This window comes from Falco cherrug, chromosome 4 (assembly GCF_023634085.1).
Source record: "Falco cherrug isolate bFalChe1 chromosome 4, bFalChe1.pri, whole genome shotgun sequence".
Taxonomy (NCBI): domain Eukaryota; kingdom Metazoa; phylum Chordata; class Aves; order Falconiformes; family Falconidae; genus Falco; species Falco cherrug.
Genome location: NC_073700.1, coordinates 28179631 through 28203429, shown reverse-complemented (window position 1 = coordinate 28203429; position 23799 = coordinate 28179631). Strand labels below are relative to the sequence as shown.

The following is a 23799-nucleotide window of genomic DNA, read 5'->3' as shown; positions in this document are numbered from 1 at the left end:
GAGGTATGTGCATGCATTCGTTCCAGCCGCAGCTGAGGCAGCAGGGCGGCTGCACGCCTTCAGCTGGAGGCACGGAGCCGTCCCCGAGCTTGGAGCAGCTCTTTCATCTTCCGGAGACAGCAGGGGCTGTGTCCCCGCTGGTCCCTCTTGACGTCCCCACAGGACCTGGCATGGAGGATGGTACCCCACGAGGTGGGGGCAGCAGGATGGGTGCCAGCAGCAGGATGGGTGCAGGCAGCCTCTTGCCCCTGTCTGCCCCCTCTCCAGGTTCTCCAGGGCAAAATGCATCCCTGGAGGGGAGGATGCTCCTGGCCTCCATCCCATGGGCTGTGCCGTGCAGGTGCTCACACGCCTGGGGAGCAGCGAGCAGGGAAAATGGGGTGTTTGCAGATGGGTACCCCTCTGGGGAGCTGCCGGGATGGGGACAGCCGTGGGGCACCAGCCTGGGCATTGCATCTAACACAGGGCTGGCCAAACCCCAGCCATCCTTCAACAGCAAAGCGTGGCTGGGCACGTGGTGCTGCGCCCGTGGCTCCAGCTCAGCAGAGCCACATCCTGAGCTGGGGGGGGGGGGGGGGGGGGGGGGGCGGGGGTCAGGGATCCACTGCGGCCCCGGGGAGGGCACAGCACCACGCACCAGCCATGGCCATGCCCTGAACCAGTGGCACGCAGGGAAACTGGGATGATTTGTCACCGAGCCCCGTGTGTCACTGTGGGCCTCGCTGCTCAGTGAGGCTGGACAGGGGGGTGGAGGGAAGGGGGGGAAACGTGTCGTTTTAATAAAACCCAGCAAAATCCGCTCTTTCCTGACGCGCTTCCCCAGCTCGCGCGCAGCAGCGGGGGCTTTGCCTGTGCCAGGCCGGCAGGGGCAGGCAGGGACTGCGATTTCCTTGCTTATTTTTGCCGTGGCTTATTTTTAGCGCCGTGTCTTAATATATTGTGACAGTGCCCTGGGACGTACTGCGCCTCTGGTCGTATGAGAAGGTGTCTGGGGCAGAGCCGCTTGACGCCGCAAACAAGTCACAGCCAATCGCCAGCATCGCGCTGGCTAACGAGGCACCCGCCGCTAACGGGGGTCCCTGGGGGGGCGGCGGGGCTGAACCCCTGCACCGAATGTGTCGGGGCTCGGCAGGGTGGGACTTGCTCTTGGGGGAGTCCCGGGTTTTAAAGCCCTTTGGTGTTTTTTAATAAGGTGGTGCTGGTAATGATGGGCTGATCGCTGGCAGCTGGCACGGTGGTGCCTGGCGGGAGCAGTGACTTCGGTTGGGGCCGTGGCAGGGAGGGACATCAAGGGTTTGGTGTGTCGAGCGGGGACTTAGTGGCTACTGGGGGACACCGGTGCCGCGCTGGCCTCAATCTTTCTTCCTGGAGCTGCTTTTTGGGAAGGGTTGAATGGTTTCCACGCCAAGAAGCACATCACGGTTGTTTTTGGACCTCCAAGCGGTTCTTGCTGTAAGGCAGGGAGGCAGTGGCAGAGGTGCAGGGACATCGGGGTCTTGCCAGGACCAGGGTGGGAGCCCACCAAGCTGGAGGTTACCACCACCAGCCCAGCCGTGGGTGCAAAGCCAGTGGGGACCCTGTAGCCGGGGAAGAGCCGAGCGCATTGTGGCGCTGGTTTTGGCAGCAGGCGTCTGTGCACGGGCACTGCCTACCCCCAAGCCCATTAGTAACGGATCTTTGTGGAATAACCCTCCTCATTAAGGCAAGCTACCCTGTGTGTCAAAGCCGCTTTATAAAGAAATTATACTCGGCTCCAGCCAGGCTGTGCATATGTAAATGGGGCGATGCACAAGCCCTGATTGAGACATCATGGGGCAGCTCAGCCCAGGACCCCCGGGAATCCCCAATCCTGGCGGGGGGCTGGGGGCTCTGGAGGGTGCCAGTGGTGGGGGACACACCTCAGCCACCTCCCAGGGACTGGCAGCCCCTGTGTCCGCCTGGGGCCTTAGCAGGAGCCATGGAGCTGTTTAGGGCTGGGATGTTGCCGGAGGTTGGAGGCTCCAGCATCCCAGCTCCAGCCCCCACATCCTCTCTGCTTCAGGTCCTCCCGACAGCACCGCGATGTGGCTCCTGCCCTCTGCACTGCAGCACCTCTCTTGGTCTGGGGGAGCAGAAGGGGACCCCCCTCTCATCCATCCTCCCCCCTCAATTTTACCAATATGTCGCTGTGTGCCCCGTGCTGGTAGCGGAGGTCTGGGGTCCCCCTCTGGTCCCCGCCTCGTGCCTGCCCCGAAGCCCTGCTGAGCTGGGATTAGAGCTGCCTGATCAGACACATCTGGGGTACTGGGATGCTCCACACACACATTCAGCATGCTGGGATGCTCCAGGGTTTGGGAGAAGCCGGAACAAGGTGCTGGAGCTGAAGCCATCCTGCGCGCTGGGCAGCTTTGGAGCCTGTCAAGGTCCACTGAGGGACAGCAAGGGATGCTGAAGGACATCGAGGGACACCAAGGTCCTTCACACGGCACTGGCACCTGTGCTCTCTGCCGCTTTCCAGGAAGGAGAGCTCAGGCTGGGAGTGGACACAACAAGACCAGCGCCCTCGGATCCGGCTGCAGCATCCTCATGTGCCAGGGCATCGGCACCTTTTTGTGCAAGCACAGCGGCAGCTCGGCGGGGAAATAAGACCCTTCTTTTTTTTGGCAGCGTGTTGCTAATCAGCACGACCTAGCGCGCACCGCCGCGGGCGCACAGCTCGCTGCTATTTAAGGAGCCTACTTGAAATACACCTGCAAGAGGGGAGAGGAGAGCCAGCAAGTAAATAACCCAGCAACCCGCCGGAATAAAAACACCGGCAGGGGCGGGCAGGCAGAATGAGAAGAGGTGCAGCGATTTCAGGAAAAAAAGAAATTTAAGTGCAATCTGGCAATTGAGGGGCTCAATTCCAGTCACGCCCCGGTTTTCCTCAGGGATGCTCCCTGGTCCCGGTGCTTGGTGGGGAGATCTCATCCCAGTGGCTGTGGTGGGGGGTCTCACCTGCATCCCTGGCATGGGCAGGGGGGATGAATGGAGCCCCTGCCCACCTCCCCGCTCAGCGTGTTTACCACGAGCTGCTGTTCGGCTCCTGCCTTTCCCCCCCTCCTTTTCTGAAACATTATAAATCAAACAGCTTAAAATGTAAAGCATCAAAAATTCTAAAACCTTCATCTATTATTAACTGTGACAGTAAATTCCACCTCTGAATGTTTCACATAGCAACTGTTACCAGGACTCAGCATCCGAAGCTGATGTTCCAGCAACTTTCCATCACGCCACTGCCATTCTGGCGATGCTGAGACCAGCCTGGTGAGACGTGCTGCCGCTCCCGACACCTTTCCATGGGATTGGGATGCCAGCAGAGAAACCCAGCTCTGATCTAGTGAGCGCAGCCTGGCCACACTGCCAGGATAGGAAAGGAGCTTGGCACCTGCGTGTTGGTGTGGGAGCCAGCGGGGGGTCCCCTCCGTTATGGTCCTACCTCTGTGACAGTCACGTAACCCCCAAACCTCATTACTTTCACCGTTACATTATGAATCGTAAATAATGGGGATGGGAATGGGGTAGTTAAATGGATAGAGAGCTGTTTTTGCAGGGGATGGTGGTTGCTTTTCTACTGGTGCTTTGCCTTGGTGCTGGTTGTGGTGGTGACCCCCTCCCCGTCATGGGCAGTGAGTCTCACTGCTCTGAGCATCATGCTCGTGGTCTGCCGGGTGCCCGTGGAAACTGGGAGTTGGGTGTTCACCACTGGTGCTTGTTCGCCTTCCCCACGTGACATCATGGCTCCGCTCTGTGTTGTGCCCCCTTGCCTGGAGGCTGGGACAGCTCTGGCTGCCGCCAGCTCAGGTGGAGCCAGGTTGGGGTGGTTTGGGTCGGATTTGGCTGTGTGACAGCACCAGGAGCCTGGTTGGAGGTGGGGAGAGCCCCGGCTCTGCAGCCCTGTGGAATGCTGAGCCTGGTCCAGTGAGAGCCTGGCCACCACACCAGCATCCCCGGTGCTGAGCCATGACCATGGCAAGGTTCACACATGCATCCCCAAGCTCCCAAAACTGCCCAAACCCCACCAGCAGCATCCACCAGGCTATGCCTGGTGCCCCACACCCTGGCACAGGCATCCCCACCTTGCCATCACCCCGGCTGTGCCGCCATCCCTCAGATCCCAGGATCTCTGCCGTGCCGTGCTGGCTGTGGGGCCAGGCAGCAGCGGCTGCTCTGCCACCTCCCCAGGGACAGGCAGCAATTTTCCTGCTCTGAAGAAGCTTGTGAAGGTTTGAGTGAATCTGGGAAGCAAATCTAATTGGCAACCTGGTAATTCCTCGGGGGGACATGTACTTTGGTCATATCTAAGTACATTCCAGCCAGTGTTTAAGACACGCTGAATCCAAACTTGGACAGTCAAATACCGGCAGCTCTAAGCTCCTTATCTATTTCAGGCAGATTAACTCCTTAATCATCCCTTTTGGAAGTTCCCTGCCCCAAATTCTTCTCCTCTCCTCTTTTCCCCCCACCGGGTTTTCAGCAGGAACAAAAGGAGCAGATTTTGCGGTGCGAAAGGTTGGGACGGTGCCCACGGTGATTGACAGAGTCAATAACCGGGAACCAGGAGAAGGCCTTTGGAAATCTGCTTCCCTACTTCACCTGCCCCAGTATTTGTCTTTGGGATTTAGAGACAGGGAATGTATAATGCTGAAATAATTTATCACACAACACTGAACGTCAATTGATTATTTTCAACCCCCTTTTATATTCTGTTTTTTTAACCTCGATTTATTTTTTTTTCCAGCCCCTTTTTATTCTTATTTTTCCTTTTCCCCAGAGGATTCCTGCTCAGCATCCCCAAGCAGAGAGCCAGCCGGGGTAGCAGCTCCCACTGTGCGGGCTGGGGAGACACGCTGCTCTGCCACCCGCAGCCCTGCTCATGGCAAGGAGATGCTCATTTTTCCCCCTCTTCCCTGGGATGCTCATTTTTCCCCCTCTTTCCCCTCCTGGCAAGCAGGGGAGGCCGTGCTGAGCTGCTGGGACGCAGCCGGTGCTGGCCACTGTCACTCAGGGGAGTGCCGGAGCATTACGCTTCATTACCGAGCTGTCTGCTGCTGGCGGGAGATGACTTAGAGGGCAGAGCCTGGCAGCGGCACAGCCGAATTCGTCTCAGCGGACAGACCGGTCTGCAGGCAGATGCCAAAGCGCAGCATCCGCAGGGTGCCTGTGGCCGAGGGGGTTTGCTGTGCTGGCGGTGGGGAGCTGGCGGTCGCTGGGTCTCCAGCTTGGGCGATGCGATTCGGCATGGCGGGGTGGCTGCCCCAAAGGCAGGCAGTGCCATGGGAAGGCAAAGAAGGGATGGGGTGATGCCCCTCGGAACCATGTCCCAGTGAGGGTCCCAGTGAGGGGGTCTCAATGGCACTGGGACCACTGCTAATATTTAACAGTGTTCATCTACAACAGGGGTCCTCAAACTACAGCCCGCGGGCCAGATACAGCCCCCCAGGGTCCTCAATCCGATCCCTGGTATTTACAGAACCCCCCGGCCCCCCCAGCTGGGGGTTGCGGGGGGGAACCAAGCAGCCACAGATGACTGCCTGCCACTGCATCCGCACACCGGCCCCCTGGTTAAGAAGTTTGAGGACCCCTGATCTACAACATGGGCATGAATGTTCCTGTGTGCCAGCCAGTGGGTATACGTGTCCCCCTGAGGAATTACCAGGACGTGGTGGGGACATGGGGGCATGGGTGGCAAAGCCCCGTCACCTCCTGGAGAGGAAGGTGAGTGTGGAAGGGGGACAGGACACAGCTCGGTGCCAAGGTCTGTCCTTTGCCTGTCAGCGGCCATCTGGCAGCAGCCAAGTACCTCCTCGTTTTGGACACCACAGGGTGAATTTGCTGAACGTTTTCCCGGTAGATAAACTGGCTGTGGCCGGGGCAGAGACCAACCCACTGAAGCTGGAGGGGATGGACCCAGTGGCCCGTGCAGGAGAGTTGGAAATGTCCTGGGGGTGACAGCCACCCCATTGTCCTCTGGGGTCTCCAGTCCTGCTGGGGATGGAGACACCTGCTGGGGAGAAGGTCCAGGGCCCTGGCACAGGGCTGGGACACAATTCTGCTCCATCCCCGTGCTCCTGGGCCGGCATTTCCCAGGCTGGCAGTGTTGGCTGGGAATGGGAGCACCAACACTGTGCACAAACCTGGATCACTCCAGAAGTGGGAAAACTGAGGCAGGGCTGGAGAGTGGTCCCACTCGGGTTGCACGCTGGCTCTGAGCTGCGGTCCTGGGCGGGTGCCAGGTCCTGCCGCGGGGTTTGGTGTGGTTTTGCGGGGCCAGAGGGCTCAGCGGGTGCCTGTGGGCCAGCACAGCCTGGGGCCCATGAGCCACCTCCATGGCATTCCCAGGGAGTGCAGCCTCACGCGTTCGACTGCATCCGCTTGCAGCATCCGTGAGCAACCAGCTCATGAGACAGGTGTGTGCAGAGTGGATCTGGGACCAGGATGAGGATCCACTCGCTCTCCCATTTTTTTTTTTGCTTTTATTTTTGTTGCAAGCAGCATGAACCCCATGGGGCCTCAGCACCACCAAGGAGGATGCCATGGGACATTCTGCTTTCCTTGCCCAGCAAGGGGGGTCCAGCAGCGCCTCGAGGGTCTGGCACCTGCTTCCCTCCCAGTAATGAACCAGCATCTTCTGTCTGTAGTTCAGCAAAACAGCTTGTCCAGCAGCCGTGCCGATGAGCAAGCGGTGGGGAGGCTGCTCCGCAGGGAGGGTCTCGCCGGTGATTTGCATATCAGCCACGCACGAAATATTGCGAGCGATCAGCTGGCGTCAGCCCTGGGCGGCACAGCTGACGGGCCGCATCCGGAGACCGCAGAGCAGCGCTTCGTCACCGGCAGCGATCGCCAGCATTGCTCCGGTTGCTCTGCTTCTCCTCCTTTCCTTGCAGGGAGGTGGTTTCTGTCCTGCTTCAAGGGGAAACTGAGGCAGGGGGCAAAACAGGGTGGGGGAGAGGGAGGGAGGTTAGTATTAGCTGTCTCAATATTGATTGGAATGGTTAATTATTATTGTAATTGAAGTGAGCCAGGCTGAGAGCAGGAGGGGAGGGAGGAAGCGAGGGAGGAAGGAAGAAGGATCTCGACCTGTCAGGCAGAAAATGAGTAAAGAAGAAAAACGGGAGCGTGCAGAGAGCCGGCCAGGCTGTCGCTTTGCACCGACGCTGTGCCAGCACCGCGCTGGTGCTTGTTTTGAGGCTGGTGGGTTGGCTGAAGGTCACCACCATGGTGAGTGGCTGCCCCACGGCTGCCCCACAGCTGCCCCACGGCCGTGGTGGTGCCTGTCCGTGCCCTGGCACAGGCTCGTGTCGCCCGTCCTTGCCACGCCAGCAGCTGCAGGCAGGTCTGCAGCAGGATTTAGGTGCGGAGGCTGGGAGAGCCAGGTCCCTCCTTAACCCCAGCCGTATTTCCAGCCTCATGACAGGCTTGTTTTCCTCTCCCTGCCAGCGCCTCAAGGTTGATGTCAATCCCCTTGCTGGGGAGCGAGAACACGCGACGCCCTCCCTCCATGTTACGTCCGCGATGAATTTTGATCCGGAGCGCACTTCCCTGCCAGAGAGGGAATTTGCCCAGGAAGGCTCAGACTGAGCATCTGCTTTGCTGTGAGCCTTCCAGCCTATTTTTTTTCCTTTTTTTTCTTTTTTTCTTTTTTCCCCTTTTTGCTTTTTTCCTTTTCCTTCTTTTTTCCTTTTTTTCTCCTTTTTCCCTTTTTTCTTTTTCTTTTTTCCTTGTTTTTTCTTTTTTCATTTTTTCCCCTTTTTTTCTTTTTTCCTTTTTTCTTCTCCCTTTTCCCCCTTTCTTTTTCTTCTTTTTCTTATTTTTTCTCCCTTTTCCCCCCTTTTTTCTATTCCTCCCTTCCTTTTCAAATCCTTTCTTGCCAGCTCGCATTTTCCAGTAGCAAGAAAAAAAGACAGCAACTTGCTGTGACTCTCTGAGCCTCCCTGCATCCTCCCCAGCCCAACCCTCAAACCTCCCAGCCCTGACATCAAGGACCCAACCCCTCCCCCCCTCCAAAATAAAGGAGGAAGATCCAAGGGGAGAGGATGGAGCTGGTGGATGAGCCAGATTTCCATGCGAGGGGATGAGGTTGGGGAGGCCACGGGCTTCCCCTGGCAAGCAACGGAGAAACCGAGGCCAGCAGAAACGTTGAGTCATGAGTGCGGTTCGCAGGCGATGTTTTTTTCCCAAGTAAAATTCCCCGCTGGGGAGGAGCAGGGCTGGGGGGGGGGCGGGGCGGGGGCAGGCAGGGATGAAGGACTGTGCCCCCAAACGAAGTGCTGCTCTGTCGATGGAGATGCACCCCACTGCAATGGGAATTCCCTGGGCAGGAGCCCCCCATCCCAGAGGAGGGGTTGCAGGGGGAACGGGACCTGCCCAGGGAATTCCCCAGCAGCTGGATGGGAGGAGCAGCGTGATCTGGGGGGGCTGCAGGAGATGGGGACCCCAATCCCTCCTCCTCCTCCTCGCTACCCGCATCCGCCCACCCCCGCGCAATGGGCGGCGCAGCCCCAGCTCCATTTATCATCATCTGCGGGCAAGTGAAGTGTGCAGGGAACAGCTGCTCCGGTCGGCTGAGCGCCGAAATCAGGGGAGGGGGGGGGCGCGGTGATGGGGGGAAAGCAGGGGGCTGGGGGCTGTCCTGTGGGTACCATCCTCCCCCCCCCAGTCACTGCACTGGGATGGAGGGCTGGTATTGCGGGAGATGGTGGTGCTGATGGGGGGGAACTGGGGAGACGGTACGTTAATGGGGTGCTGTTGGTGAGAGGGTGTGTTCGAGGTGTGCCTTGGGGCGAGGGGATTCACTGCGGGGGGGTGTATTGGGTTCACTGGGGGGAGGGTGCCTAAGCAGGGTGCACTGGAGAGAAGGTGCATTAACATGGAGCATGAGAGGGTGCGTTGCAGGGGGGGTGCACTGACAGCGGGTGCACCCAGAGGGGGTGCTGACCCCCCTGAGCTAGGTGGCAGGCACCGCCAGGGCACCCGTGGGGTGTGGGGACAGACGGACGGGTGGCAGCTCCACAACTGCCTGCCCAGGCAGGTTCCTCCGAACTGCCGGGGGGGTTGATCTGTCTGTGTCCCCCCAGTTCCTCTCATTCCCAGCTCCTGGGCCAGGATGCCCTATCCTGGGCTGTCCCACATACCCCGACCCCCCTGGCTCCCCCCCCCACCTCCCCATTTCTCTCCTCCCTTAATAATCAAATTCTCCGGAGCAGTTTGCGGTGTGGCAGCCGGCCAGAAAGGGTTTCTTTAACTCCACCAGCTCACAATTAAACAAATCCGGGGCTGACGCTCCTTGATAGGCGCTTATCCCCCCCCAGCTCCCCCCCCCCCCCCGAGAGCCACCGAGGGGGGCCAGGGAGGGTTCCTATCCCTTCCCTCCCCACTCCAATGCTGCCTCAGCATGTGGGGCTGCACCCCTGTGGGGAGGGATGAGGGCTGGGACGGGTTTGGGGTGGGGAGCAGGGGAGTCCGCGATGCCAGCTCTGCTGCGATGGCGAAGCATCCCCCCGCGAGAGCGCGCAGCTATTTTTAGTCATTGAGTCCTTGTTGATGGCGCAGCAGCAAAGGCGAGGGAGCAGCCGGAGGAGCAGCAGGGCTGGGGGACGCTGGATCAGGCCCCGCGGGATGAGCAGCAGCTGGGAAGCGAGGCTGGGATGCAGGGGGCTGGGGGATGCCCGCTGCCTCCCGGGGCTGAGATGTTGGGGGTCTTGGGTGCTTACCGAGGGTCCCCTGCCACGGAAGGTCCTGGGCTGCCTTCAGAGGGCTCCGGATCCGGCCCTGCCATGTCCCTGCCAGCCAAGGGGAAGGGGGAGGAAAGGGGAGAAGGCAGGGAAGGAAGAAGGGATGTAGGGGAGAGGAAAATAACACCAAACCCAGCCACGCAGCACAAATCCTCCTGAGCAGCAGGCAGGCTGTGAGCCACCGCGTGAGCAGGCGTCTGCAGCGTCGGGGCTGTGCTGGCCTGACGGTACAGCACGGTGCCCTGGCTCAGCTCCCGGCATCAGCCCCATGCACCGCATCAGCCCCTGGCACGGTATCAGCCCCGTGCACCGCGTCAGCCCCATGCACCGCATCAGTCCCTGGTGCCGCATCAGCCCCATGCACAGTGTCAGCCCCGTGTACCACAACAGCCCCGTGCACAGCATCAGCCTCGTGCACCACGTCAGCCCCATGCACCGCGTCAGCCCCATGCGCCGCGTCAGCCCTGTGCACTGTGTCAACCCCATGCACTGTGTCAGCTGCAGCATGGGCTCATGCACCACAGCATGACCCCAAGTCATGCACTGGTGCTGGGAGGTGCAGTGGGTCCTTGCGTGTCCCTGAAGGGTGATGCTGGGGCTGTGCTGGGAGCTTTGGGGCTGGCTGGGCTGTCCATGCATCCCTGAGGATGGAGGGGACAGGGTGCTCAGGGGTGCCAGAGGTGAGCTTGGCTTCTTGTGTTGCGGGCACAGGGTCATGGTGGCTCTGGGCACTGTGATGGCCCCCAGGGCCCTGCCTCCTCCAACAGATGCCCTGGGGACCCCATCGTGCAGACCCACACTGTGGCTGCAGCCGCAGTGGCTTTGACAGGCCACTGAGGGCAGGTGACCAGCTGCAGCTGAGCACCAGCAGCCCCCTATTGATCCCCATTGCAGGGGCAGCAGGAGCCGGGCTGGAAACTTCTTTGGGGCAGGAGAGCACATGGTGGGGGGAGGGAGTGTGCAGGGCCCCCCGGGCCATGGCCGCAGCCATCTCCCCCTCCCGGGAAGGGCCATAACCTCACTGCTGTCAACAGCTTGATTTGATGCCATTAAAGCGTTTGCTCGGAAACAGCCTACATCAGGCAGCAACATCTGTTACAGCCCTTCTCCGGCAAAGCTGCGGCAGAGCTGAGGGCAGAGCTCGCCTCCGGCTCTGCCGACAGCTCTGGGTGCTGTGGGCGATGCGTGTGTCACCTCCTGGCCCTGAATGGCAGCATCTGACCACCAGCAGAGCCCGGTGCCTGGGTGGTCTGCAGGGAGATGGGACTGTGGCTGCGGGCAAGGCACCTCACTCGGCATGGGATTTCGGCTCGTCTCAGGTGGGGAAGCAACGGGCAGCCCCTGCATCTCCTGCCTGGCGGGCCTCATCCAGCCCCTCATACCATGCAAGAAGACACCCAGGGGTGCAGGATGAGCGCCAGCCCTTGCCAGGCATCTCATGGCTGAGGCTGGCTGTCCTACAGGCACAGCCATGGCCTGATCCTGCCCGAGGGCTTCCTCCCACCCACACACATGCACACACTGCTCGAGTGCACAGCAAACCTGTGGGTTTGCATACTCTGCACGCATGTACGTCCTGAGAGCATGCAGACCCTGCAAGCGGGCAAACCCTGTATGCATGCACACCCTGCACACCCTTCATGCATGCAGACCCTGCATGCGTGCAAACTCTTGTGTACATGCTCACCCTGCACACGTGCACACCCTGTATGCATGCTCACCCTGCACACGTGCACATCCTGCACATGTGCCCCCTCTGCGTATCCCCACCTCTGCATGCCAGCGAGTGACCTGTCCCCTTGCACCGGGTGCTTTTGCTCAGCCTGGCATTGTCCCAGCTGTTTGAAAGATTAACAATAATTAATTAATAACAATAATTAATAATAAAAGAGAAAGAGGAGGAAAAAGCTCCCCTTAAAGCACCAGCCCAGGGTCTTCTCAAGCCGATCTAATTTTTCAAACCTGCTTCCACGTGGAGCGTGAGGGGCCCTTTTCTTCCTTTAATTTTCTTGCTGCCGCCCAGGGCTGCCCCAAAGGCCTGGCTTTGATTTTGCTGCCTTTGTTCCGGCAGCCCCAGCACAGGACAGAGCAGCACCGTGCCCGCACTGTGGTAGGGGATTTTGCACTGGCCTTACCAGATTTTCAATTGACCCATCTTTTCCCCGGGATCTAGGCTTTAACCGCATCCAGTTGCCCACCCAGCCTGCGATATGCAGCTGCCATACAGGGCAGCGAAACGGCAAGCATTCAAAAAGGGAATGGGGGGACGGGGTGCTGGGTGGGCACGGGTGGCACCGAGCCTGGCTCCTGTAGTGCCGGAGGGCACTGTGTGATCCATGCATCCCTGAGCTGCCAGCGGTTACGGAAATATCACTAAATAAAGGCCCACATGTGTACGTGGACCCCAAAAAGGTGCTGAGACATAGCCGGTGTCCACAGGGCACTGCAAGGAAAGAGGCTGAGCTGGGACTGATCAAACCAGCGGTGCAGTTTTTGCGGCTACAGCAAAGCCACCAACAAAGGGACCATCTGGAGCCACACGCTGTTTGGCATGTGGTGGTGGCACGAGGGTGGCAGGGGGGACACATGGACACACACACATCCCTGCCTGGGCTCAGGGCACAGGTACACTGTGGGGCTGGGCTGGGCTGGGCTCTGCCAGCCGGTGTTGGGTGCCACAAACTGCTAGCACCCTGTCCCTCGTTACACTCATTGCCTTAATCATGGCAGAAGGGACAGCACTGGGGTCACTGCCACAGCCTGGTGCCGAGGGAGCAGCACCGGGGCAGGCCCTGGGGAGCTGCAGACCCTTGGGGCTGCCCCTAAATGGGGACTCCCAAATCTCAAGCCACTGCCGAACAGGCTCCCGCTCACCCCAGCGCCTCCAACCCACTGGTGCTGGGGACGGGCAGGACATGTCCCTGCCACCACCAAGCCCTTCATTACCCTCCGTAAGCCACTCAGCTGCCTCTGAGATCAAACCGGTGACCCAGGTGCTTCCCTGCACCTAACGCAAGCGGGACTAGGAAATGGGGAGGTTCAATGATGACGGTGGCAAGGCGCTCGGCTAATAGACGTCTGCTGGCAGGAGCAGACAGCTTCCAGATGGTATCGCGCCGGGGCAGGGGGATCGGCTGGGGACGGGGGGGGGGGCTGCAGGAGGCAGCAGCAGGCAGAGACAGGCAGAGCCAGCAAGTTGAAATGACTTTTTTTGCAGCAGAGCCTGCGGTTCTGGCCCTCCGCGCTGCTGCTTCCAGTAATTAGCCCAATAATTAAAAAGAGTGGTGATAAGCGGGGTGTTCGGAGGGGCTCGCAGGATCCCGGCATCCCTGGGGAGGATGTGCAAGGAGGGGGGTAAGTGATTTGCAGTGGTGAGGGGCAGTGGGTGCATTGGGGGACCCCAACACGGTGCAGGGGTGTCACTGCACCGTGCGGGGCAGGCACGGAGAGGGGTTGTTTGCCCTGCAAAGCTGGGGTGGGCAGCAGAGATGGGGAAGGCTCCCAGCAGCAGGGTCAGGAGGGCTGGCTGAGCATGCTGCAGGCATGGGGGAGGCAGCCGGACCCCAGCCACACCCCCTGCTCAGGGGCACCGTGCTGCGAAGCGGGGCGATGCAGTGTGGAGCGATGAGAGATGTGATAGAGGCTGATGCAGGGCGATGCAAGGTGAGGTGATGCAATGCCAAGCGATGTGATGTGGGGCGACACGATGCGATGCAGAGCGTTGCGAGGTGATGCAAAGCCAGCTGCTGCGATCTAGGGCAATACAGGGCGGTGCAATGCAAGGTGATGTGATGTGATGTGATGCAAGGCAGGACAATGTGATGCAGGGCGATGCAAGGCAGGGTGATACAATGCAGGGTGATACGATGCAAGGCAATACAATGCAGGGAGATGAAATGCAAGGTGATGTGATGCAGGGCAATGTGAGGTCATGCAGGGCAATGCAATGCAAGGCAGCGTGATGCAGGGAAATGAAGTGCAAGGCGATGTGATGCCGGGCAATTTAAGGTGATGCAGGGTGAGGCGATGTGAAGCGATGCACTGCAGGGCGATGCAAGGCAATGCAGGGCGATGCGAGGTGATGCAGGGCTAGGTGCTGTGCTCCAGGGTGACAGCGAGGCGATGCAGCGCCAGTGGGGCGATGCCACGGCAGGCGAGGTGATGCCCCTGCAGCGCACGCAACGCTGCCCTTCTCTGCGCGCGGCCGCGCTTCCCGGCCCGCCACGGTGGTGGTGGCGATGCTTCATTTGAATTCTCGCCTCTCTCTCTTCGCAGATAACGAGCCCGCGCCATGCAGTCCTTTCGAGAAAGGTGTGGTTTCCATGGCAACCAGCAGAGCTACCAGCCGACTTCACAAGATACATCACGCCTGGAGAATTACAGGCATCAAAGTCAGGCAGGGCCGAACTGCGAGCGGCAGAGGCTGGTGGCGAAGGAGTACTACAGTCAGCAGCAACTGCCGTACTCAGGCTACGAGAACAGCGCCGTGGAGAAATACCACCGGGGAAACAAGCAATTAGCGGGGCAGCAGCTGCAAGGCAGGCCGGCCTTTTCCAATTACGCAGTGCAGGAGAACAGCCCCTATCCGGCCCGTTATTCAGGGGACGAGAGCCTGCAGGCATGGGGCGGGCAGCCGCAGGCGCTGCCCGGCGGCGTGGCCAAGTATGAGGACAGCCTGATGAAGAAGACGGCTGCGCTGGCGGGTGGCCGGCCATACCACGAGCCAGCGGCTGCCTCACTGCCCTTCCGGACTCACTTTCAGCAGCAGCAGCAGCAGCAGCAACAGCAGCAGCAGCAGCAGCAGCAGCCTCCCGCACTCCCCTACCCCAAACTGCAGCGGCAGAAGCTGCCGAATGACGTCTCCTCACCCATGCCCTTCTCACAGAGCCCCCACTTCGGGCAGCACTCACAGTCCTTCCCTGCCTCCTCCACCTACTCCTCAGTGCCGGGCAGCAGCCAGCCAGCACACTCCTACAAGAGCTGCACAGCACCCTCGGGGCAGCCACCGCTGGAGCGGCCCCTGGGCAGCGCCGCCAGCCTGGCCCCTGGCCCCCGCGTGCCCAACCTGCACGGCTACCAGCCCAACCGCATTGGCTACGAGCAGCCCCCACAGCCCCCGCCGCAGCCCCCGCAACCGCCACCACCGCAGCCCCCACAGCCACCGCAGCCGCCGCAGCCACCGCAGCCCTTGCAGGGGCGGCATCATGCCCCGGAGACCCTCCACTACCAAAACTTGGCCAAGTACCAACATTACAACCAGCCAGGCCAGACCTATTGCCAGGGCGATGCGCCGCCCGTCCGGACGCCAGAGCAGTACTACCAGACCTTCAGCCCCAGCGCCAGCCACTCGCCGGCTCGCTCTGTCGGCAGGTCCCCATCCTACAGCTCCACTCCCTCCCCGCTGATGCCCAACCTGGAGAACTTCCAGTACAGCCAGCAGCCGCTGAGTGCTGGCGCCTTCCCAGCCGGCATTTCCGACCACAGCCATTTCATGCCGCTGCTGAACCCTTCTCCCACTGACGGGACGAGCCCCGACACTCAATCTGGGAACTGCAAAAACTTGCAGAAGGAGAAGCTGCCTGAAAACTTGCTGTCGGACCTGAGCCTGCAGAGCCTGACAGCGCTCACCTCCCAGGTGGAGAACATCTCCAACACCGTCCAGCAGCTGCTGCTCTCCAAAGCAGCCGTGCCCCAGAAAAAGGGCATCAAGACCCCAGCGAGGACCCCCGAGCAGCTCAAGGGGCAGCACTGCAGCCCCGAGAGCAGCACTTACTCGGCGGAGCAGGTGGGGACCCCCCTGTCCGACCCACTGAGCACCCCCCAGTCCGTCCATGCCGAGACGCAGGACGCCGACTATCTCAGCGGGTCGGAGGACCAGCTGGAGAGGAGCTTCCTGTACTGCAACCAGAACCGCAGCCCTGCCCGCGTCAATAGCAACTCTAAGGCAAAGCCCGAGTCGGTGTCCACCTGCTCCGTGACCTCCCCGGATGACATGTCCACCAAATCGGATGACTCCTTCCAGAGCATCCACGCCAGCCTTCCCCTGGAGACCTTCACCAAATATGTGACCAACGAACGGGACTGTCCCCGGCTGCTCCTCAGTGCCCTGTCCCAGGAGGAGCTGGCTTCCGAGATCATCGTCCTGCAGGACGCCATCAGTGAGAAGGCGGACAAAGCCTGGGCCAACTTGCCCATGCTGAGCAAGGAGGCCACCAAGTCCCCTTTCCAGCTGGAGAACCACCGGCCCTGCCTGGACTCCATGGTGAAGGGCACCTGGCCCAGCCAGGGTGACTCCAGCACGCTCACTGAGCCCCTCAAGCTGGATAAGGCTTCGGGGGCCAGCGCGGGGAAGGACTTCAGTGAGGAGGTGTACGAGGGTCCCCAGGTGGAGTTCACAGCTGCTGAAACCAAGGATGCACTGAAGGATGCTGCCCCGCTGGCCTTCAACTCCAAGCCCAGCATCCCAGCAGCGACATCAAGCGCAGGAGCCGCTGGCTACAGCTGCTACTCAAACACCACCGCCAACTCGGTGGGGTCCGAGAACACCATGGAGCACTTCGAGTGGCCGGAGGAGAGCCTGGGAGAGGTGTGCCTGCGGTGGAAGGAGCTGCAAGCCACCGACCTCCCCAAGGGCTTGTTCCCCAGCAAATTGGTGGGCTCCTGCAAGGAGAAAAAAAATGCCTGCAGCTTGGATCTGTGTGATGGTGAGCAGTCGGCCAAGGGCGAGCCGGCCCAGGACTTTGGCCAGCAGGCGATGGAGGAGGAGGAGGAGGAGACGCTGACCTACGATGAAGCGGCAAAGGCAGACAGCGAGAGGTGGCTGCAGGACACCCGGCACTGCTGCTCAGCTGGGGACTTCAGCGAGATCCCCATCATCTCCTCGCCAGAGCTGAAGGAGTCGGACCTGGAGGCGGAGGAGTACTCCTCGCTCTGCGAGCTGGCTGGCTCGGAGCAGAAGTCGGTGACATATGACACCTCATCACCCAAGCCCCCGGAGATACCCCCTGTGCTGTCCTCCAGCGAGGTGCCTGTGTCCGCTGAGGAGACCGTCAGCACAATGGAGAAGGAGAGCTCGGGTCCTGCCACACGCCTCTCTGGCCAGTCCGTCATCCTGCTGGGCCCTGCTGTGGGCACGGAAACTAAGGTGAAGAGCTGGTTCAAGTCCTCCCTGCCCCACATCCAGCCTGAGGAGGAGAGCGGTGAAGGGGAGGCGTCCCACCCGGAGGCAGCCGATGCCGAATCCGCCCCATCGATCGCAGTGAAGCAGCAGGTTGGCCCTGAAAATGTGCTGGGGAAGACGGAGCCTGTCTCGAGAGGCAAGAGCCTCCGCAACAAGAAGGTCCACTGCCGGCTGCCAGAGGGGGACGGCCCCGGCAGCGCCGTGCTGAGCCCCTTCGATGACCTGCCAGCAGCTGGTGGCATGGCCAGCGCCTGCCTCGGGCCAGACGGCCAGGCGGAGGTACTGAGCAAGAACGCCCACAGCCAAACACCCCGGTTCCCTGCTGAGGGTCTGCCGGCACGCATGTGCACCCGCTCCTTCACCGCCCTCGCTGAGCCCCGCGCCCCGGCCCCACTGGAGGGGCTGAAGGCCCCCCCGCACCAGGAGAAGCTGGGGAAGAAGCCCGCCTGTGGCATCAAGCAGCGGGTGGCTTTCAAAGCCAGGAAGCGCAGCAGCCGGCCAGCCCCCAGGGTGGTCCAAAACGCCAGCGACGCAGCCCTCCTGGTGCCCGGCTTGGTGGTGGCAGAGGAGATGGCAGGGCCGACGCCGCCAGAGGGGGACGTGGTGGAGGCGGGGGACAGGGACCAGCGGTCGATGATCCTGCGCTCCCGGACGAAGACGCAGGAGGTTTTCTACACCAAGCGGCAGCGGGGCAAGCGGGCGGCTGACGTCCGGCTGAAGAACTGCAAGGCGCCCAAGAAGCTCATCTCCAACAACCACCTCTCGCCCGCCTTCAAGCTGGTGGCCCCAGGCAGCCCCCACAAGGAGGGCAAGGTGGGTCCCCGGATGAAGCTGCCCAAAGCAGGGCCAGGCATGGGGGGCAAGATGTCCGAGCGGCCCCTGCACTCGCTGAAGAGGAAGTCCACCTTCATCTCCCCCATCCCCGCCAAGAAGAGGAATCTGGTCCTGCGGAGCAACAGTGGCAGCGTGAAGGAGGAGAAGCCGGAGGCTCCCCCCAGCCTCTTCAAGAAGATGCCTGTGGCCAAGAAGGTGAAAGCCAAGCTGCCTCCCAAGAGCTCCGGCGAAGCTGTCCCAAAGCCCCCCCCGCCAAAGGAGGCCCCCGATGTCTGCATTAAGATCACCTCCCGGGCGGCCTTCCAGGAGGCCACCAAGACCAAAGTGCTGCCTCCCCGCAAGGGCCGCGGCCTCAAGCTTGAGGCCATCGTCCAGAAGATCACCTCACCCAACCTGAAGAAGTTCGCCTGCAAACCATCGGCCACGGCGGCGGCGGTGGCAGCCACAGCAGCTGCCTACGGCACCTCCCTGAGCCCGGCAGCGGCGGAGAGGGAGCGGGCAGTGAAGCACAGCGGGGCAGCCCTGGTGGCGGGCGATATGCGGCTGCCCAAGCCAGCAGCGGCACAGAAGGTGCCCACCATGCCAGCAGCTGAGCAGCTCTGCCGAAACCCCAACAGCCGAGCACCGAAGGGGAAGCTGGGTGGCGGGAAGAAGCTCTCTGCTGATGGCTGCCCGGGCGAGGCCTGCGCGCCAGCCCTGGGGCCCCAGCCCAGCTCCAACATGGCAGCCAAGAGCCTGGGGCTCCTGCCCAAGAAGAGGAACCGCAAGGGCAAAGCAGCGGCGCTGGGCATGGCCAAGGAGCCCCTGGGCCCTGCACCACTGCCACTGCCGCGGGAGCGGGTGTCTGGCCCGGGTGGTGGCGGGGAGGAGGCACCAAGGGAGGGCAAGAAACCAAAGAGCGAGGAGAAGGAGGTGGGGGGCAGCGAGGGCCCTCCCGAGGGACGCCCCACTGCCGGGCCAGCGCGAGGGCCAAAGCCACGGGCCAACCACTCCAACTACAATGGCTACTCCAAGCGGCAGCGGAAGCGCCTGGCCCACGGCAAGGCCAAGGCGGGTACCGGCGCGGTGCAAGAGCCGCGGCAAGCGGCGGCGGCAGGCCCAGCAGGCCCCGCTGCTGCACCCCGCTGAGCCCGAGATCCGGCTGAAGTACATCTCCTGCAAGCGGCTGCGGACGGACAGCCGGGCCCCCCCCTTTGCCCCCTACGTCCGTGTGGAACGGCATGGCGAGTTCACCACTGCCTGCACCGTCATCAACTCGCCCGGTGAGGAGGCCCGGCTGCAACGGGGACCAGCTGGGCCAGCGCCACGGCCGCGGGCAGCCCTGCCCGCCTCCTCCACCATGCACATGGGGCCGGTGGTGTCAAAGGCTCTGAGCGCTGCCTGCCTGGTCTGCTGCCTGTGCCGCAACCCTGCCAACTACAAGGACCTGGGGGACCTCTGCGGGCCCTACTACCCCGAGGACTGCCTGCCCAAGAAGAAGTCGCGGCTGAAGGAGAAGGCACGGGCAGAGGGGCCGGGCGAGGATGCCATCCCGCCCGCCGTGGCCGAGCGGGCACCCCGAGGGACGGAGGGCGGCTGTGGTGCTAGTGGCAAGGCAGCGCGGCCGGAGGGTGCCGCCGAGGCGGCCAAGCAGAGCACGCTGCGCTCCAGCCCACGGGGCATGTTTCGTAGGCTGCAGAGCTGCTACTGCTGTGACGAGAGGACAGAGGGCGAGGAGGCGGCCGAAAAGCCCCGGCGGCACGAATGTCACAAGGCCGAGTCCCCGCCGCAGGAACCGGCGGGTGACACGCAAGAGCACTGGCTGCATGAGGCCTGTGCCGTATGGACCGCTGGGGTTTTCCTGGTGGCAGGGAAGCTCTACGGGCTGCAGGAGGCTGTCAAGGCGGCTGCCGACCTGGTAAGAGCTCAGCTGCCCGCCCAGCACGGCACGGCACCGCATCCCGAGGCGGCATCTCCTGCCGGCCTCCTTCAGCTGAAGCGATTCCCGCGGTTGTGCCTCCGGCCGGGATGGAAATTAACAGGGTTGGCCCTGATGAGTCGCCCTGGGAGAGTGGGGCAGGGGGTTCAGGCACTGTGAACCCCACTGGCTTCCCACAGGATTTGTGCTGCCGCATCTCTGATAGCACCTCATCCCCCTCCCCCTTTTAGGCGCAGAAGTGTATTTCTGTTGTTACGTTTTGGGGGGGCAGCAGAGCCCCCCCGGGACCATGAGGGTGCTGAGCCTGGTGGGTCGCATCCCACGGCCCAGCCGTGCATCACATGGGGCAGCTCGGAGTGGGACAGATACAGGCTGGTGAAGACAGGATGGGAGACACAGATGGGCATGACTTGGCCTGATGCCACAGTGATGGGCGGGAGGGCAAGGGGAGCGGGATGGGATGGCCCTGCCGTGCTGCTCTCCCACAGCGAGAGGAGCATGGGAACATCGAGCGAGCAAAATAAGGAGGATGGTGCTGGGAGACTGCCAAGGGAACATGGGGTTTGTGTGCTGGGGAGAGGGAGGGGACAGCCACCTGGCAGAGCCCAGGCAGGTGGTCTCCAGCAAGCCCCCCAGTGCCAGGTTTGGGGCTGGCCACACTCCCAGGCCTGCATGCTTGCAGCATGGCTGGCTGGAGGCTGCTGCCCCCTCCCTGCCCACGCCATGGGGCCGGGTGCTCCCATCCCGGCAGCACACCCTGGGGATGGGGCAGGAGATGGGGAATACCACAGTCCTCTGCCACCAAGCTGTGGCACGGCCCAGGCCATGTCCCTTCACCGCCGCGCTCCTCCTGCCCCAGGAAGGGTGGCAGCAGGCTCGGTGCTGTCCAGGGCAGCGGTACGGCGGGTAGAAATGTCGTGCATGGCTGCAGATGGCTGAGTGAGGGGCAACGGTGTCGCCTGTGATGTGCCGGCACAGGAGGAGGGATGCTGCCTGGGTGGAGGTAGCGTGGGGCTGGAGAGGTGCGGGGATGCTGGTGCATTCCCCTCGCAGCCGTGGCCATCGGGGTGCTTTGCTCCTGCGCTGGGCTCTGACGGCGTCTCTCTGTCTCTCCACATCTCTCCTTCCTTGCTCCGAATTCCCGGGTGCGTTTAAAGAAGTGCTCGAGCTGCCAGCAAGCGGGAGCCACCGTGGGCTGCTGCCAGAAGGGGTGTCCCCACACCTACCACTACGCGTGTGCAGTTGACACAGGTGAGCCCGGCTGCGGGGATGGGGGCACAGGGTCCCCTGGCACTCTCCGACCCGGCTGGCCGAGGGGCTGGCTGCTCGGTGATGCTCAAGCCCACCCAAGGTCAGGGTGGGCTCCTGGCTCCCTGCCTGCCGGGGTGGTGGTGCCCCCTGCACCAGTGCCAGCCGGTGTCCCCAGTTTGGCCGGCCTCAGCTGAACCCTTCATGCCAACGCTGCGGCTGGTCAGGACGGTGGCAGGGGGACGCCGAGTCCCTGGTGCTTGGGGACAGGGACTCCCCTTACACAGCCCTCCCTCTCCTCGCAGGTTGCTTATTAACCGAAGAGAGCTTCACCCTGAAATGCCCCAAACATAAGGTAAGCCCCGAGCCCCCCCCCCCGGTGCCCCACAAAGCTCTGCAGCCCCGGGGATAGGGGGGGCCTGCCTTCGGACTGCACCCCCCAGGGTCACGCTGCTCAGGGCACCCCGTGGGGCATGGGGGCCCTGGGGTACAGGTCACCCATGCGCCAGCGGGCACCGGGTCCGGGACCCCCGGGCGGGTCGTCCCCCCCTTCCCTCGGCACTGATGAGCTGGTGGGGGGTTGAGCCCGTGCTAAAAGCACTGCACGGGGGGGGGGGCGATGACTCGCGGGTGGGCAGGGTGGCTGCTGGTGCGGGCATGCCCCCCCCTTCGGGGAGCAGACCCCGGGGCCAGCCCCGCGGCGGGACCCCCGGGCTGACCCCCCCTTCTCCCCGCAGAGGCAGCCGCTGTAGCGCCCCGCGGCACCCGCCCCGCCGCCAGCGAGGGACCGGCGGAGGAGGCAGCGCCCCGGGAGCGGAGCGGGGCCGTACCGGGCCGTACCGGGAGCCGCCCCGCTGCGGGGGTCGCGGCGCCGCCGCCCTGGCCGTGCCCCCCACCCCGAGCCCGCTCCGGGCAGAGCCAGCGTCGGGCTTTACCCCCGCACCGGGCCCCGGCAAAACCCGGCCTGGCCCGGGCGGGAGGCGGAACGGGACCCCCCCGGCCGCCGTCGCTGCACAGGGGGGAGGGGGGGGGGGGCCCTGTACGAGGGGGGTCCCGGCGATGTTGTCTTACTGTGGGGCCGCCGGACCCCCCCGCGGGTCCCGGCTCTCCATATCTCACACTGATCTGATCTGAGATGTTGCCTTCAGCAAACCTCACGGTGTCTGTCTGTATATACGTGTGGCGGAGAAAAGGAAAAAAAAAAAAGACAAAAAAAAGCAAAAAAAAAAAAGAGGAAAAAAAGGAGGAAAAAAAAAAAAAGACAAACAACGGCCTGCTGTTTGAAACACCACTCTGCTTTTTCGGTTTTGTTCTTCCATCTCCTGTCTGCTCCCATCCTGCCTGTCCCGGGGTGCCAGCCCCTACGCCGGGTGGCCGGGTCCCCACCAGGGCGAAGGGTGCTGGGCTGGGCCGGTGGGTGCCCACTGGGGTGCCCCAGCCCCGCTCCCTCCCTCCCAACCCTGGCCCGTTGCACCCGTCCCCCTCCCGCTCCATGGGGTGCTGGCACTGCTGGGCTGGGACACCTAGTCCTGTGCCCCGGGACCCCCAAAACCCACCCTGGTCCCTCTGCTTGGCCCCACCAGCACTTCTGCGGCTCCTGTTGCTGGGGACGGGCTTTGCTCCCTGTGCTTCTGCAAACCCCAGGGCTCTGGGTGCTGAACTCCGGGCTCTGGGTGCAAACGCCAAGGCTCTGGGTGCTGAACCCTAGTGCTTTGCGTGCTGAACCCCAAAACTCTGGATGCTGAACCCTGGGGTTTTAGCCTGGGGCAAGAAGGTGGAAGCAGCCCACAAACGGCTTCCAGCGGGCAGCAGGGTCCTTGCTTGAGGAGGAGGAGGAGGCATTTGCTTCCTCCCACTGCATGGCCCTGGCTGGTCCCTGGGTGCTGGGTTTGCTCAGCTCCCTCAGCTTTTGCTTCCCTTCCCGGCCGCTGTGGTGGAGCTGGGGGCTGCCCAGCGCTGGGACGGCCCCTGCCCGTGTCCCAGCGGGGTGCCCCGCATGACGCCCCCGTCTCTGCACCCCCCAGCCTTGCACCCCCCCGCAGGTAGCAAATAACCACCCCAGGGTGACCACCCCAGATCCCAGCCTACAAACAGAGCCGCCAGCCGCCCCCGCACCTGCAAAGCATCCTGCAGAGGAGGGGCACGGTGCTGGCCCCATCTGTGTCCCCCCCAGCCCTGCAGAGCCAGCGCCCCATGTCCCCACCGGCTGTCGCGTCCCCTCCGTCCCACCCAGCCCTCACCCTCAAGGTTTGCTGGCCACAAAATGTCTGTCATTTCAGCAGCTTGCCTCGGACACAGGAGCGAAAAACACAAAAAAGGAGGGGAGGGAGGGTGGGGGGAAAGATAATAATAAAAATAATTAATTTAAAAAAATAAAAATCCCAGTGTCCCTGGCAGTGTTGCCTGAAATCTGGCTATTTTTAGTGACATCTTGTACATATGACTGTAAAATGGTAAACCGTGTGTATTATATATTGCCTCATTATATAGTGTATATATATGTATACATATACATATATATAATATATATGAAGACTGTAAATGTTAAGACTAGTGTTCTTATTAGTATATTGCTTCACACTGAAGATTGTGTGTAACAAGCTGTTTCTAAAAGATGTTTATTTTCCTTAAGAGTAAAAAACAGGTCATTGCATTCAGAGCGTCAATAAAGATACAACGATTGTTTTGGAAGTACGTGGCGCCCAGCTTGTGGCCTCTCCTTCTGCCGGGGGGCTGCCGGGGGTCCCCTGGGCTGTGCCAGCTCCTGGCTGGCTCTTTGTCCCCAGGTGCCACCTGCACCAAGGGTCTCACTGGAGGGCTGGGCTGGAGGGGACGCTGCAGTGGGGCTGGGGTGTGGGCGGGGGGCA

The 23799-nt window shown here is 62.0% G+C and overlaps 1 protein-coding gene across 1 annotated transcript in view; it reads left to right on the top strand.

Moving 5' to 3' along the window:
• The window catches only part of RAI1 (retinoic acid induced 1), a 77101-nt gene extending 53475 nt beyond the window's left edge, over window positions 1-23626 (top strand). The window contains 5 exon segments of the mRNA XM_055708400.1: window positions 14028-18830; window positions 18832-19663; window positions 20842-20935; window positions 21238-21287; window positions 21670-23626. Of these exon segments, the coding sequence (XP_055564375.1) occupies window positions 14044-18830; window positions 18832-19663; window positions 20842-20935; window positions 21238-21287; window positions 21670-21684 (5778 nt within the window). The 5' untranslated portion in view covers window positions 14028-14043 and the 3' untranslated portion in view covers window positions 21685-23626.
• The last annotated feature ends 173 nt before the right edge of the window (window positions 23627-23799 follow it).